Genomic DNA, 17,779 nt, shown 5'->3' with positions numbered 1-17,779 from the left:
TTAGAACAGACCCAGAAAACTTGGGACTTTTTAAAACCACCGTAAACCCGCCAAACCGCTAGTCAGCCCGTGCCTACCTGGAACTCAAGCATCTCCAGCCTCTTATCTGTGAACTCAAAGAGCGCCAGCGTGGTCTTCATAACATACAGCGAGTTGACCATGTAGGTGGCCATGTCGACCGTGCCGAGGTTACTGGCAGACACCGTGCACAGCTGCAGGAGGGGGTCCAGAATGCACGAGAGCACCTGGGGAGTGGGCACATGAACCGCGAAGTCCTTCACATGGCAGGACGGGAGATTTGATTTGATTTAAAAATAAAATATATATTTATTTAATACCTGGGCGAAGTCGGCCTGGCGAGCACCCACGGGAACCACGGAGGAGTCGTGAGAGGCCAGAACCTCCCTGAGGAGGGCCAACGTCTGGGTGAGGGAAGCGGTGGGGCCCAGGTCAGGAGGTGGGAGCTCCACCTAAAACATTAAATAAATAATTAATAAACATTACAAAAGGGATCCTTAAACATTTCTTGACAATAATATATGTAACCTCGCTAGTCTAAACATGACATTCTGATAAAAAATTACATTTTTGGAATACGAGTTATGAAGCAAAATCCAGCCGTTTTCATCCATCTCAGGGGGCGGCCATTTTGCCATTTGCTGTCGACTGAAGATGACATCACAGTTGCTCAGGGCTCAGGCAAGGACCAATCACAGCTCATCTGTTTTCTGGAGCTGCGCTGTGATTGGTTGTTTCCTGAGACCTGCGCAACTGTGATGTCATCGTCAGTCGACAGCAAGTGGCAAAATGGCCGCCCCCTGAGATGGATGAAAACGGCTGGATTTTGCTGCTTAACTCATATTCCACTAAAGCAATATAAACCAGAATACCATATTTAGACTAGTAGGGCTGCATAGAACATATTATTGTAAAATAAAATAAAAATAAAATTGGATTGACTTCACCCCCTTTTTCCCTTTTTTTTCTTTGAACTATACTGGCATTCAATTTCAATTCAATTTAATTCAAATTTGATTTCACTCATTAAAATAAAAGAAATTAAGGGGGACAGAAACAAGCAACAAACACCACCAAAATGAATGACACGTTTAATGTAACAATTCTATAAAATAATTCAAAAGCATGTCCTTGTGCTATATGTATTTTTCTAGTACTTGTACTTTTATAAATTAAAAAAAAATACAGATGAGACTGAGAAGATTTGTTTTACAATGCAGATAGTTTCACAAACTGACACCTTGCTCGCCTCTTTTTGTTTTGTTCTAAATTTAGGTTTGTAAAAAATGGCTGTTCCTCTTAATTTGTACTCACTTTCTTTTTTTTCTTAAAAAATTTTTTTTTAGTAGACACACCATTTGGAGAGGAAATACACAACTCCAAAAAAAGTGAGTACTCTATTTCCGAAAACGCGCCCGTGAGCTACAGCCAATAAGAATTTTGCACAATTGTGATGTCACAGATCAATTCATTTACATAACACTGCCGCCACACCAACTTTCCCAAAAGAAGATTTGTCATTTTAAATCAACTGCAACATTTTTGGCACAAATTCTTCTTCCATGTTCTCCTCCTGTAGACGTCCCAATAATTCTGTCATCATCTCCGTATATCCTACACGGGTCATCTGTGAGTCAGTTGCGCTTGTAATGAAAAGGGCCGTGATTAAATCTTCCCGTGGACAAGACAAAAAAAAAAAAAACGGAGCCGGGGCAATCTTTTGTGCACCTAATGGCGGTCATTACGAGAAGAGCGCGTTCCCGGCGTGCGCTGCAATCGACACTGAAACCCAGAGGGGCCTTCAATCGGATTAGCAGCGGGGCCGGTTGGCATCGCGGCTATCGATCGGCAGCCGGCCGAAACTCGCTACGTGGAAGAGTGCGTGCCGCGGTACATTTGGACGCCAATTTGAGCAGAATGCCACGAAATCGGCTGTGTTTTTTTTTTCCCCAGTGGTCAGCGCGGACCACTTGGATGCAGCAGGGATGAATGTTTTCAAGAGGTCCAGAAATAGAGGTGTTGATTGTGGAGGCGTGATGCAGAACCTCTGCATGATCCTTATGAGAAAAAAACACAGTGAAATCTCAACAACATGGATTCTACCTCATGTGACTTTTCTTGCCGACTTAAGGGTTCAATGAACTTAAGGTTTGAATGAATAAACACTTTTGTGAACAAGACAAGTGAACACAATTTTCTAATCTTACCTTAAGATAAGTGTCTTTTGTAAAAATGATTTTGTGTTTTCAAAGAGCCGAGCATTTACTTTTGTGAAAGATTTTATATATGACTTAGTCTTAGTCTGGAGTGAACATATCTGCCTTGTTAACATTGAGGACGAGGGTTGGGTTTAAAAAAATAAAATAAATCGAATAATCGGTATCGAATCGATTTTCCTTTGAGCCCATATCGATTCATAAAACCATGAATCAATTATTTTATACATCTCTTTTTTCCATAAATTCTTAAAAAAATAGAATTTTAATGGACTTTTGTTGTTGTTGTATTTTACTGTTTTCTTTGATGTATTTTCTTACATTTATGAAAAGCCTCACTTATTGCCCTTTAAGACAATTCAGAATCTTATTAATTTAGATTTACAACTATTGAATTAGAATTATGAAAATATTTTCATCTCATCCTTGCTGATGTCCATGTTTGTGTAACACTTAAGTGATTATAACATGTGTTACTTTCATCAATAAACTAAACCATTTCACCAGTTACTCTGCAAAATTGTATTTGGAATTGAATGTTTGTGGAGTTTTTATCACGTCCATGATATTTACAAAGAATTGATGTTCCATAATGCATCAGTATCGGATTGAACTAAAATGAATCGAATTGGGAAAAATCTAAATCGAACTGAAACCCAGTGAATCAAAATCGAATCGATTGAGGAAATTAGAATCGATACGCAGCCCTATTGAGGACGATTTCAAGACTACTGATGCTGATTCAGTCTTGAACTTTGTGTCCACATTCTGGAAACACTGACAACAATTTTAAGTCTTCAATGAACCTAGAGCTCATGTTTTCATAAACGCTAGTGATCATTTTCGAGTCTTCAATATGCGCAGCATTCATGTTTTTGTAAACATTGACAACAATTTAGTCTGAATGTATAACTCCATCATTCAACTTTTTGCAAACGTTGAAGATGATGAGTGAACCTAGCGCTAAGGTTTTCATGAAAACTGATGACTTTCCACCGAACACAAACCTTGTGCTCATGTTTTCACAAACAATGATTCCGAGATTTCAATGAACTTTATGCACGCGTTTTCTTTCGAACATTGATGACATTTTGGCATTCAGTGAACGTAGCGCTCAGGTTTTTGTGAATCTCGGGGGGGAATTTCAAGTTTTCAATGAGTCTATTGTACGCATTTGACACAGTGGTTAACTTATTTTTTTCACTGGTATGACAGCTGAAAATGCCCAAACTCCTCCCTCCTGAATTACTTCCATTAATTGATATGGGACTAGTTGTCACAAATCTGAAAAATGTAATTTCCCGTAAGTGAGGTACATACCTTATCCATGAGTCTGCTCGCATGAAGGCTTAGGCTGTTGAAGAACATTTTTTTGCTGAGCATGTGCATCTCCTCCATCGTCATCAGCAAGGAGGCCGCGCTGGTTCCCACGATGGAGCTGCGCACACATGAATGAATTCGACACGCCGTGAATGAGACAACAGTTGAGTGGCGACCATGCCCGTCGGCAGAACAGACCTGATGGTGTGGTGGTAGAACTTGAGCAGGTTGGACAGTTTGTAAAGCAGCACCGCGCCCGGCTCGGCCACGATCACCTGCTCTATTCGAACCTGGAGAGTGTTGGAACGGTGTTAGAGCACAACAGCCGACCACCAACAACAACAAGGAGGATTTTAGATCCTGACTTTCAGAGGCCGACACACTCCCTCCGTGATGTGTCCAACCACCTCCTGCATGTTGTCCTCCACGTCTGCACAAAAAGAAGAAGAAGAAGCTCTATTAAAAACCACATAAAATGCCATTTTTGAAATCACATACTTATCTTAACTCAAACGACAGGAGTCTATTCCTTTATGTAAGATTTCATTTTGGCTACTGGCTTTCAATGTTATTTTATTTATTTTTGTCCACAAGATGGCACTATATTTCCCCATTCAAAGCATGCAGCAAAAAAACAAAAAAAAACAAAAAACGTTTGACTGTTTTTGGCAATTAATTCAACAATAATGGGTTAAAATTGCAATTATAATTTATATTTGACATTTATAGTTGCATTTTTTAATAAATAAAGGAAAAAATACACGAACATATTACATTTGATATGTACTGTATATTTCAGGCTGGGTCTTTTATTTTTTTTAAATTCCATATTTATCTTAATGCAAACTACAGTAATCTATTCCTTTATGTAAGATTTCTTTCTGGCTACTGGCTTTCAATGTTATTTTTTTTTATATTTGTCCACAAGATGGCACTATATTTCCCCATTCAAAGCATGCAGCTAAAAAACAAACAAAAAAAAAACGTTTGACTGTTTTTGGCAATTAATTCAACAATAATGGGTTGATATTGCAATTATAATTTATATTTGACATTTATAGTTGCATTTTTTAATAAATAAAGGAAAAAATACACAAACATATTACATTTGATATGTACTGTATATTTCAGGCTGGGTCTTTTATTTTTTTTAATTCCATATTTATCTTAATGCAAACTACAGTAATCTATTCCTTCATGTAAGATTTCTTTCTGGCTACTGGCTTTCAATGTAAATTTTTTATATTTGTCCACCAGATGGCACTATATTTCCCCATTCAAAGCATGCAGCAAAAATTCTAACCTTTTACTGTTTTTGGCCATTATTACAACAATAATGGTTTAAAATTGCAACTATAATTTATATTTGACATTTATAGTTGCATTTTTTAATAAATAAAGGAAAAAATACACAAACATATTACATTTGATATGTACTGTATATTTCAGGCTGGGTCTTTTATTTTTTTAAATTCCATATTTATCTTAATGCAAACTACAGTAATCTATTCCTTCATGTAAGATTTCTTTCTGGCTACTGGCTTTCAATGTTAATTTTCTATATTTGTCCACCAGATGGCACTATATTTCCCCATTCAAAGCATGCAGCAAAAATTCTAACCTTTTACTGTTTTTGGCAATTATTACAACAATAATGGTTTAAAATTGCAACTATAATTTATATTTAACATTTATAGTTGCATTTTTTTTTTTTATAATTAAAGTAAAAAAAATACATGAACATTTCACATATTTTTCTCCAATAAAACAATTGATTCGTGTAAACAATCTTTGATTTGTACGCTATATTTCAGGCTAGCTTTCCCCACGTGAGCGTACCCTGCAGAGTGACTTGCTTGAGCAGTGCTTCCAGGTGCTCCCTCTCTGAGGCTGTGGCTTGGTGCAGCCAGGCCAGCATGTCTCCCACGTACCTACGAGAATCAACAGGGTGAATTAAACCCCTCCTGGCCGGCCGGCGGGGGGCTAATTTTAACACGTTGGCAACACAAGTGCCCGCAATCATGGGCCATCATGTTTCATTTCCCCTACAAAGACAACCGCGCTGTATTGGCTGTTACATAACGCTTGCAAAGACAACAAGGTTAAAGTAGAATGTGTGTGTGTGTGTGTGTGTGTGTGCGCGTGTGCTGGACGCGGTGAGAAGCAACTCAATGTTCTCAGAATCGCTGATGCCTCCGTCTGACTAAAGGCCATTCTGTGGACCATTCTGAGAAAATCTCCCGGGAGGACGGGGGGGGGGGGGGGGGGGGGGGCGACTCAGGGCACACGTTTGTCAACTATCCGCTCTGTGAGAGTCATTCGCCGTCCAAACGGTCTTCATATAAACTTTACGGGTAATCTCGGGGAACACTTTTCCAACTGCTCCGTGTTTAAAAAAAAAAAAAAAAGCCACTGGCGAGTTGAATTCTCAGTAAGAAACAGACAACAAAAGTGGATTCATTCTCACATTGTATGAAAAGAAAGCAGCCTGTTTAAAGGCAATCGTGGGAACAATCTTTGTCAGACCATGGTGCCCCTTCTGTTATTTATCCACATGTCGGGAACTTTTGACCAAAAGTCTTTTTGCCTTGCCCCTCCTGTACAACTCCATATGAGTAACGCGTTCAAGAATGTCAAATTTGTGAGATACGTCACAGTCATTACAGAGCTTTCAATTGGCCCGAAATTAAAGAGGGAGGAGTAACGGGTTTAGCGTGTTCATGCATGCTTAGCATGGTCCTCATATGTAAGTCAGCACTTCTTCTTCTTCTTCTTTTTTTTTTTTTTTTCAATATAAAGATATGACATAATTTATTGCAAATTATTTTTTTGGAGTCTTCAAGGATTTAGTGGCAACATGCATGTTTTTGAAACGTGGGAAGAAGCCACTCACAAGTGAATAGTGATTAGAATTAGGGGTTCGATTCGATTCAAAAATGATTTGATTGACAATGATTTCTGCTTCAATAGATAGATGTTTAAAGAATCTTTATCGTTTACCGCTTCGATCCGACTCGCTAATGCTAATTAGCGTGCTACCCACGACACTTCTATCACTCAAAAGAACGGCTATTCATACAAAACGCTTCAGGAATGCATACAGAGAAGCGTCTTAGCAACATTTTTGGGGCACACCTCTAATTAGAATGTTTGTGTTTTTTCAATGTAGAAATGATCATCTTTATGAGCCAAGCAGCATTAAATATGTCGCATTGCAATGTAAAGACAACTGACGGGTTGTGGGTGTTTACGATGTCTCGGATATCACGGAAATGTCGTTACGTGACATGTTTGCAATTACTTGTATCACAAATCAACCTTCCCCATCCTGGAGAAAGGAAATGGCCTTCATCCCTTCCTGCCCCTATAAAACACCCAATTTTTTTGTCACATTGAAAACAGAATAAAACAGAATATTAAGAAATACTGTAAACAGTTTCCCCCTTAATTCCGTCACCAAATTGACCAGTAATCTCCATTGTTTTTTTGCCTTTTCCACTAGACTTTCCTCCGCTTTCAGCAGCTTCCACATATCTCAAGGACAGATTTCGCAGCTGCAAATCATTTTAACAACCTTGGCGGGCATTATAAGCTTTATCAACGCTTTCGGTTTTAGTAACAGTACCAATCGTAGATGATGCTTGTCAACTCAGCTACAAGCTTTAATTCAACAAACATCATCTGCCTCTTCTCAGCTGTTACATGCTTAAGACCGACGGTTAGAAATGTTGTAAAATATCTGAAAGTAAAACACACACACACAAAAGCCCCACAACAAGTACCAGTACTTTCACTGTGAAGTAACTTCGTGAACTGATGGGTGGCCTGATGTGTTGAGGCTTATTGCCGCCATCTACTGGCGGAGTGTCTAAAGTGCACTCGTAAATAAAATGAGCACAAAAACAAACTACATAACCTACGGCTCATAGCTCAACTGTGATCGTTTGCAAACACAAAATGGATGTTGGCGTATTAATTGCGTTTATACCTCATGGGGTCATGCGAGTGCATCTCAATGGGACGGGGGGTACCGCCAGCCCCCCCGCGCGTCAGGGCATCGATGAAGCCGCGCACCACCGCGTTCCTGCGCACTGCCCCAAACTCATCCAGGGCGTACCTGCGGGCAAAAAGGTATAAGCAGGCCGTGTGGGAAACTGGGCTGGCTATGTTTTTGTACGTTGGAGGTCAGTTGCGGCGCCCGGGGAGTGTTTCCACAAGGAAGGCGAGCCCTTTGTGAGACTAAACACCAGATAGCGCTAAATCAAAATCCAGGAAAGGCCCGTCGTCTGAGAGCGTGACCTTGAGCATACACAGTAGAGGAAAAGAGAGGGGGGGGGGGAAGGTGTACTTGCGCACAGCCAAAGAAACAAAAAAAAAGAAAAAACATACACAGTGGAAGAGCATGAGAAATGTTGCTGAGGTCATCAGTCATCTATGAGTACAGTAAGTAGACTTCCAAAGGGCCAAGGTACTCTAATGGACCTTTTCAAGGACACAGACAAGCACTTTTCCTGCAATCTCGAGTACAGATCGGTCATTGACGTCATTTCCTTGAATGTAACGACCAATTAAGTGATGGCCCTCAAAACTATTTTTAATGTGGAACTCTCAAAATGATTATCTAAGTTTCATCAACAAATGTTGCGCAGCCGCATCTGCCCCATGGGGATCCACTTGCAAAAATTCTCGAGCAGCGGTCCAAAATGGCTGCGTCACACCAAAACGACCTTCTTCCAGTTAAATTTCTATCATGTATGATATTGTGTGTTTAGTTTTACAGTTAACTCCAACTGGGGTGTCAATAAACAGTTTAAAGGACGCTTTAGGGACAACAGAATAACCAGAACAACATATGCTACACAGTTGCTAGTTGCTAATGCTACGCAAGCAAAATGGTACATTCAGGGTACTTTTATAGCGTCTGAAACTTCGGATTTATTTGATGATAAAGTTTTAAGGGGAAAATAATCAGCCATTCGGTCCAATTGGCCGATAGTTTTGGCCAATGTCTGAAGAGCAATAATTGACCGATTAAACAATTTTTTAATACATAGTTTCATTATACAGCTTTAATCCAGATTAATTTCCCACCTTTTGACTTATCTTATTGTCACCCTCTTAAAAGGAACCCCGACTTGTCATGACAAGTTTGCTCTATATTATTTATTTGGTTGTTACTAACATAACCATGAGGTAAATTTCTCAAAAAAATAATTTCCAGTTTAATACATTTTATAGAAACTTTATTTGGACGTACGCCGCCATTGTTATTTACCTCGCAACGCATTCAAGGCTCTTTGCCGAGCAATGTGAAACGTCTATAAAGAAAGCAAGGTAAGCCTCCGTAGGCGTCCCTAAAGGGACGATCAAAACTCTTGAATGCGTCTGGTGAATGACGAGAGCGCGGCGTGGGGGAGGGCCACTCTCCCGATCGCATGTCGCTTCTTTAGGAACGCTACGATGTTTGTGCGCGCGGAAAGTGGTACGTGGGAAAAAAAAAGTTCCATGTCAGTCCCATTGAAGACGAATGGGAAAAAGTTGATATTTAACGTTAGATTGTGCGAATATTGTAAGTAATGTGGAATCAGATGATATATATACCCGGGAGGTGGGAATTATTGAAGCAAGTCGGAAGTATTATGTGGGAGTTGTTTCACGGCAAAAAAAAGGTGTGGAGAATAAGAATCACAATAACATATCATGTAATGCATTCCCCACAATGACATTATATGATGCTATAAACAAGTAAGACAAATCTAAAACATAGGCCGATTGTCAGAAAAGCACTGAAAACAAAACACTGCAATAATATAATTTTAAAAAAAAATTAACAATGAAGCATGCCATTCCTAAAAATTATTTCATGTGTTGTTAAATGAGTATAAAGGAGTTTTTTTTTACTTTACACGTTGCAGCAGCTCCTATTAAATGCAATGTGAATTCCAGTCAGCAAACGTATGGCAGGATCTAAACAGGCTGTTTGTGTTCAGCCAGTTGACATGTGGAGCTGCACTTCCCTCTAGTGCTGCTTTTAGAGGGAGCAACAGGACAAACACAATGTGCTGTTGTGTGTGTGTGTTTTTTTTTTTTACTTGTAAAGGACAGGCCGGTCCTGGAGGGCCTCCATGGCTTGAGTCAATATGGGGCTGATATCACACGTCTCCTGGGTTAATCCTCTGCACTCATCTGGGGGAAATGAAGCGTCACGGCAGGCACACGCCACAAGAAGCAGCAAAAATCACCATTCAATTGGTGCAGTGTGACAAAAACTGTTGAATTGCATTTCATTATGCCATGACTGTATTTGTTTATCACGTGCAATATCACGGAATGCTAATTTTCCTCATTAATATGCAGATTAGAATAATTCTATTGATTTTTGTGGAAAAAGTGTGAAATGGTTTTGTTTATTTAATGTAAGCATGTTGACAATACTGTCTACTGGCCTAGTTACATTTTCTACTTGTTTTTTTTTTCCCCCCCTTATGGGACAATGGGAGTATCTATTCCAGTGGATGACACACCGTGTAGTTTATTGTGGCGCAATATATTAAATAGCAATATGGTATTAAGTATTCATGAGCATTGTGAGGTCGCAGAGTGCCGGACTTACTCTGTGTCCAGCGGTAGAGTTGCTCGTACGCCTCCTCCTGCAACACGGCCATCTGCTCCATGATCTCCAGCCTACATGACATTTACGTCACATTCACACGAGCTGCAGTGTGGTGGTGTGAGTGAAGAAAAAAAAGAAAGAAGGAAAAACATGTATGTCGTTACCCCGCAGTCTGCTGGTTGGTCCGCAACAATATTTTAACATCCTCGTGGATTTGCTTCACTCGACTCAAGGCTTTGAAAAAGTCCTGCAAAAAACAAAGCAAAAAAACAATACTGATTTAATATCATAACCAATTTTTTCAAATGTGAAACACTCAACACAGCCAGTTGCTCTTCTATTGGTGTCCGGCAACAGCATACATTTATAGTCAGATTTGCAAACGTAAACATACAACCCACACCACAGGATAATCTCTCACAATCACCTTTTTTTTTTTTTTTAATAACCACATCACAAGATAATCACTCAGGATAATTTGTCAGAGATATAAAAATAAAAATAAAAATAGAGGCCTGAGCTCTACCTTTGCAAGGGAGGAGGGGAAAAAAAGCTCAAATTCGCCCAAATTTGAGTTAGTTCTTTAAATTTTACCTTTGTTATCGCCGCATCTCTGGCCCCTCGCAGTGTTCTCATCTCCTCACTGGACAGCTGGAATTTGGCGAGGAAGGCCTGAGCCACCTGGGCCCTCACCTCAAGGCGATGGCTAAAGGAGAAATTAGATCATTTTTAATATTCATTTCAACTATTTTTACTTAGGGCCCGACTGATATGCATTTTTTATAGGCTTATGCCAATACCAATTTTTGGCAGAAAAGAAAATACAGATTACTGGTTAATCTGCCGATTGTTTAAAAATATATATTTAATGCATATGTGTGTGGATATTTGTTATTTGAAGGAAAAAAACACTCCTTTACCAAAAATAATCAGCATGTTTGATTTAAAACTCGAGCCATGTCCTTTAAAAATAATAATAATAATAAATCTCTCAACTCTTTAATGTTAATTAGTTTGAAAATGTTTGTGTTTCTGAATTCTAATAAAATAACTCGTTTTTCACACATTGGGAATAATTTGTGCCTATGCGTAGTGTTATCCCATCTGTGGGTATGTGTTCCCACAAGATTCGTGTGTGGAAATTCGTTATTTGAAGGAAAAACAAGTCGATGCTAACTTCCTGTTAGCGTTTGAATGGGATCCCCCCCCCTCGCTTTTAGCATTAGCGCTAGGCTAGCGATGTTTTAAAAACAAAGCATGTTTTGTATTTAAATATACAGTGGATGTAATTCTTATCGTCGTGTGTTTAGTTTTACAGTTAACTCCAACTGGGGTGTCAATAAACAGTTTAAAGGACGCCTTAGGGACAACAGAATAACCAGAATAACATATGCTACACAGTTGCTAGTTGCTAATGCTACGCAAGCAAAATGGTACATTCAGGGTACTTTTATAACATCTGAAACTTCGGATTTCTTTGATGATAAAGTTGTAAGGGGAAAATAATCAGCCATTCGGTCCAATTGGCCGATAGTTTTGGCCAATGTCTGAAGAGCAATAATTGACCGATTAAACAATTTTTTAATACATAGTTTCATTATACAGCTTTAATCCAGATTAATTTCCCACCTTTTGACTTATCTGATGGAAAATTGTGATTAATTACTTTGCTTTATTAATCAAAGTGTGTTTTCCTGCCTGTCAGGCTGTTGTTAAATTGGAGCAAAATTAAAAACTTACACAAAAACAGAGGCGTTCCAAGTGTGCAATCCAACCATGCGTCCAACAGGTGGCAGTCTCACACCAGAAAAAAACGATATGAGGAGGTTGCGACCCATGGATAACAGAGGGTGACACAAAGAATTAAATCGGTGGTGTTTGGACAGCAGTGGCATTGCTATCTTTGTCTCTCTGTGGGGTGATAGTCTCCATGGTAACAGCCTGAATCTCACTGGGAACTCGAGTCAGGACTGCCTCTGTCCACATCCAACCGGGATGAATCAGTACATCACGAGCTGCTTTTCAAAAGGGGGGGGGGGGGGAGGAGAGGCCAGGTGACTTAAAATTCATTCTAGGAGGCTGCCTGACTTTCCATTTGTTGTATTCCAATATATTTTCCTAATAAGAAATAATGAAAATGGAATTAAAGGCCGCCAGGGGTCAAACTTGATAACTTTTAAATGCTACCAAGCCCCAGAAATGATATGGGATTGTGAGTGTGTGACCACAATACAGATATAACGTGCATTAAATAGCTCACATTACTTTCTTGGGGAGCCTTAGCCCCCCCCGCCCAAAAACGGTACATTTTAAGACAAACAAAAGTGGTGAAAAATATATAAAGAATTTTTGTCTGCATTCTTATTTAACCTTACAACCAAATTTTAAGTCAAATTCCGATTTATTTGACTGCCAAACAATACAAGTTCTGACAGTCCACAATAAAAATAAAAATAAATATATATAATTATATATATTTAAAAGGACTGTTAGGCGTTTTGGATATTTTCCTTGGACTGTTCCTTGACATTTTCAGCCAAATTCCATCACGTTTGACTGCTAAAGTGTTTTTAGTTCCAAAGGGCGGCTTGTTAACAGTCATTAGAAAAATAGCATAATGCCACAATGATCCTTTTTCTTCGCGAGTCACGTCACTAGTTTAACATGTTTCTCACTTGACAACATGTTGTCTCTGGGGCATACGGGGCAAGGTATGATTTCAAGCCAAGACCTGGTTTACATTAGGCTACGTTCAAAACTGACAGTCAATTAATTACGTGTTTTAATTCAACTTCCCTCCACGCGCCGCCATCAATAATGTAATACAGTAGCACGGTTTACAAAGAAGGGAGGGGAATACAATTTTTAACATGATACTTTACATTTTCCATAAAGTATGAATACAATATGCTGTGCCAACGTGTTCATTAGTCAAACCTAGCCATGCGCACATTTTTCGAAACAGTCTCCGTCTCAGCCTCCCTTATCCTCGCACGGCACAAACAACTTCCATTTTATTTTTTTTTCAAAGCCATAAAATGCAAATGTATGCATAGATCTAATTGGATCATTCACATACCGTGGTGAAAAAAATGTCACTGCTCACTGAAACTGTAACAAAGACACAAGGTTCCCATTTCGCACGCTTGTGTATGTTGTTCAGGACAGGAGGTCTTACATAAACAGCTTTGCTGTGCGCTAGCTCATCTTCATTCCGCCTAATTTCACACGTTAAGAGATAAACTTGCAAATATTGAATGATATGCGACGTTTGAATCCATTTGTGAGGTCTTGCAGTGTGACCTTTACCTGAGGAACTCCACTCCAAATTTTGTCCGATTATTAGGGGTGGGAATCTTTGACTGTCACACGATTCGATTCCGATTTTTGGGTCTGCGATTCGATTCAGAATCGATTTGGGGTTCATAACCATTTTTGATTCAAAATGATTTGATTGACAATTGTTTCTGCTTCAATTTATAGGTGTGCAAAGAATCGCCGTGATCTACTCCAGTCTGACTCGCTAATGCTAATTAGCACGCTACTCGCAGCACTTTTATCACTCAAAAGAACGGCTATTCATACGAAATGCTTCAGGAATGTATACAGAGAAGCGTCTTAACATTACTCCCCGGCATATGCTCTTCCTACGCTGCAAAAAATTAGTAGCATAACTTGATTATGGCTTTTTCCTTCTACTCTCTAAAACTTAACAGTGTGTCAGAACGCGTGGAACCACACTGCCAAATTGTGGCCAAATCGTGCACAACATGAACAGCGCTACCAATAATGGCACACACAAACAAGGGCAAGACAGTATAAAATAATTTAAATAAAATCGATTTAGGGACATTTAAAATCGATCCTGAATCGTACTAAATGAGAATCGTGATTCTTACGAGAATCAATTTTTTCTGGCACACCCCTACTGATTATTATTTTTGGAGTGGATGTTGGGAGCGTTGCCGTACAAGATCATCTTTGTGATATTGAAACCCTGCCTTGAAGTTTTATGGAAAACTAGATGACTTTAAACATTTCCCTGAGGTACATGTGGACAAAAATATTCTGACAAGACATTCTAGAGTATCTTGGGAGTGTGTTTGTAGGTATAGTTTGTTTTTTTTTGGTCAATTTTGATGGTATCTGGCTTGATGCTCTTGCTACAAGGATAAGGAGTGTTCAATTTGAATACAAAACTATAGTGGACCTGAAGCATGTTCCTGAGGAATGCCACTCCAAATTGTTACTTTTGAAATGGACACTGGGAGTGCTGTTCTGCAAAAAATCAAGTTTGTAACAACATCTGGAGCTGTTCCAGCTGCTGCGAAGATTTCTTTTACAAGATTCTGGAGTGAGTCTGTAGGAATTTTTGACCAGCTGTGAGGTCGGTGGTCACCTTTGTTAGACAAGTGGACCCCAAATGTCTTGGTGTCATGAGGAATTCAGATTCCATGGGAACCAGGGGACACAGGCCAACCCTTGGTTGATGAATTCCTTGATGAATAGTTCGCCAAAGACTTCACTTAAGCATGCAGTTCCTTCTGGAGGGGATTAACAAATACCATAGCGGGGTAAGATAATGCCACTGGAGCATAGGTGTCAAACTCCGGTCCTGGAGGGCCGCAGTCCTGCAGCTTTTGGATGTTTCCGTTCTCCAACACAGCTGATATATAATCAGCTCATCAGCAAGCTCTGCATAAGCCGGATAGCGATCGAGCTGATTGGAATCAGCTTGTGTTGGAAGAGGGAAACCTCCAAAACCTGCAGGACTGCGGGAACCTCCAGGACCGGAAGTTTGACACCTATGCACTAGAGCAGCGGTGGGCAAACTCGGTCCTCAAGGGCCGGCATCCTGCAGGTTTTGGAGGTTTCCCTGCTGCAACACAGCTGATTCTAATCAACAGAATTGTTACCAATCTTATGCAGAGCTTGCTGATGAGCTGATCATATATCAGCTGTGTTGGAGAAGGGAAACATCCAAGACCTGCAGGACTCCGGCCCTCGAGGACCGAATGTGCCCACCCCTGCACTAGAGTGACAAAAAAAGACAAATGATGAGCTCACGGAGGTTTCCAGACTATTTAGCGCGCACACGTTAGGTCACATGATGCAGTACGCCGAACAAGGACCAACAGTGATTGATTGAGCTGGCGCTGTCTCGTTTCGTTTCGCCCGCTTGTGTGTCGCTCGCTGCCGTGCGAGGCCGATCGATTTGATCTCTCCCGTCGCGACAATGATCGAAGCTGTACAATACAATCCCGTCAATGGCGCTGTCACACTTAGAACACTCACGTTAGCAGCAAAGACTTAATTGTGCTAAGATGCTAGCTAATAGTGCGTCTGAGGACATGAGGAGTTGATTATTATTATTATTTTTTTATTTTTTTATCAGACATGCCATGACGAAGTTTGTTATGTACTCAGATGGACATGAGTCTGTCCTGATACTTTGGTCCAATATTGGGGTCCGACTTCAAAAAAAGCTAAAGGGCCGTAGCAGTTAGTTAGGCATGCGCCAGCAATCGCGCGGCACACGGTCCCATCAGAGCGCACCGAGGCGATGGCTCCGATTAACAGTCAGCCCAAGCGCGATGGCTTTTGTTTACGCTGTCGTCTGTCCGGCCTGTTCTCGGGAGGATTTTCACCGTGGAGGTCAGACTGGGAACATTTGCTTTGATTTAAAAAGGAGGGGGGGGGGGGGGGGGGGAAAGGTGTGGGGGAGTTGAAAATGGAAAATGGACTTTTTCATTACTTGTGTTACCACACATTCCTCAATTCGCAGATTTGCCAACCATTAGTCAGTGAATAAAAATCGCCCATTCACAGTTTTTACATTATAACATTTTGTATAATATAAAGTATTTCTTTTGGTGCCACCTTGAGGTGGGGGGTTTAATGTTTCTAATAGAAAAGTAGTGCTTTGCCACCATCTTGTGGGATCTATAGGCAACTACAAACCATTTTGGGTGGCTGTCAATTGCCCCGAGGCTTAATAACTACAAGTGCCTATATTAACTCATTCCCTGCCAGCCATTTTCACTGAAAGCAACCCCCTTCGCTCCCGGCTGTTTTACTGGATTTGGACTGATTTTGCAAGGCTCACAGAATATTTTGTTCTATTGCTATAAAAGCAAAAGTAGGATTAGAGGCTTTTCTTTCATCAGGAAAAAAAAGTATATTTGTATCCGTTTTGCAGCAATTAGCATATAGCTAAGTTTCATTATTATTCACAAACCTGTTGAAAACACTGGGAAAAACAGTTTGTTGCAACATGGCCCTGGTAGATCTCTTATACTCTGCTGCCACCTGCTGGCCATTTTTTGTAATAACTACCAGTGCTTTAAGCGGCCTCTTCAGGTCAGAAGCTGTATCAAAGCCTTCTGTAAGCTCTAGCATAAAACAAAATAAATAAAAACGTATAAATACGTTTTGGGGACCATGGCAATATTTTAAACTGAACGTTTTTTTATATGTTTATGAATTAAATAGTTTAAACTGTAAATAGATTGCAAACCGTGATCCCAATATATACACAAGACTTTCCGTGACTTCCACCAACCACATGGGCCGAATTTCGCTCCTCTCAGAAACACAAACATCTTCTAACACAGGAGTAGGGAACCTTGACCCTCAAGAGCCGCTGTGCTGCCTGCTTTGCATGTCTCCCTCCTCCAACACAGCTGACTCATAATAACTAGGTCATCAGCAAGCCCTGTAGTAGCCTGATAACGATCCTGTTCATCAAATCAGCTGTGTTGGTGGAGGGAGACAAGGAAGACAGGCAGGACAAGTGGCTGTCGAGGACCAGGGTTCCTTACCCCTGTTCTAACAGTTAAAGCATACTTCCTTGACACGTGAATAGCCGGGCAGGGGTCCCACAGAAAAAAAATCCCGAATAGGTGACTTGAATTTGTGATTATTGTACTAACGCAATTCTGGTGCTTTTTTTTTTTTTTTCCTTTATGTGTTTTGGAAATGATATTTTGGGATTATAGTTTGGGGTTAAACTATTAATATAGGCAATTATGGAACACTTTTTTTTTCCGCTTGTGTTCACACTAATATGCCTCTAACAGCGTGTTACGGTAATGCAGCCCACAAGGGAGAAAATATATCTGACTCATTTGTTCGTCATTTCATGTCAGACGCCTCCGGCACGGGCCCGCGGTCGTGTCGGGAGACGTCCGGACATGTTCCGCATTGATGATGTGCGAATATAAGAGCCGCGGTGCGGGCCAGGTGGTTTGTTTCATTGGTGCTGCTGACAGCGCCTTTTGGCAAGGCGCGCGGCCCCGCCCGGTGTGTCAGGACGACAAAAGAACGCCGGCGGGCAAACACGGGTCGGCCGCCCCCTTTGGTTGGCCGCCTACCACCTTTGCTCGTGCAATCTGCCGCGCCTTTCCGTTTCATTAGAGCTGACAAATGACACGGTGCCGCTGGCTGATAAGATAGCGAGCTACTCGGGGGGAGGGGGGGGGTGGGTACGGGCGGGGACGGGCCTGCTGGGTAAACACACATCGCCGGCATCTGCGGAGCGGGCCGCGCTCTCCCCGGGCCGGCTCAGATTGGAAGATTATGCGGCAAATCTGGCTATTATGCAGGAGAAGAT

The 17,779-nt window shown here is 40.7% G+C and overlaps 1 protein-coding gene across 1 annotated transcript in view; it reads right to left on the bottom strand.

Annotated features, from left to right (window-relative positions):
- cog6 (component of oligomeric golgi complex 6) overlaps nucleotides 1–17,779 on the bottom strand; it is a 32,030-nt gene that overhangs the window by 8,737 nt on the left and 5,514 nt on the right. Inside the window, exons 5-15 of the mRNA XM_086081486.1 lie at nucleotides 10,762–10,873; nucleotides 10,332–10,414; nucleotides 10,168–10,238; nucleotides 9,647–9,740; nucleotides 7,543–7,671; nucleotides 5,394–5,485; nucleotides 3,920–3,984; nucleotides 3,753–3,844; nucleotides 3,555–3,672; nucleotides 339–470; nucleotides 78–245 (exon numbers count right to left, since the gene is read on the bottom strand). Coding sequence (XP_085937612.1) covers nucleotides 78–245; nucleotides 339–470; nucleotides 3,555–3,672; nucleotides 3,753–3,844; nucleotides 3,920–3,984; nucleotides 5,394–5,485; nucleotides 7,543–7,671; nucleotides 9,647–9,740; nucleotides 10,168–10,238; nucleotides 10,332–10,414; nucleotides 10,762–10,873 — 1,156 coding nt within the window. The remainder of the gene's footprint in view (nucleotides 1–77; nucleotides 246–338; nucleotides 471–3,554; nucleotides 3,673–3,752; nucleotides 3,845–3,919; nucleotides 3,985–5,393; nucleotides 5,486–7,542; nucleotides 7,672–9,646; nucleotides 9,741–10,167; nucleotides 10,239–10,331; nucleotides 10,415–10,761; nucleotides 10,874–17,779) is intronic.

The sequence above is a fragment of the Leptonotus elevatus genome, chromosome 7 (assembly GCF_054856555.1).
Source record: "Leptonotus elevatus isolate MCC_2025b chromosome 7, RoL_Lele_1.0, whole genome shotgun sequence".
NCBI classification, from domain to species: Eukaryota; Metazoa; Chordata; class Actinopteri; order Syngnathiformes; family Syngnathidae; genus Leptonotus; species Leptonotus elevatus.
The sequence above is the reverse complement of the archived record's forward strand: the minus strand, read 5'-3'. Positions and strand labels throughout refer to the sequence as shown.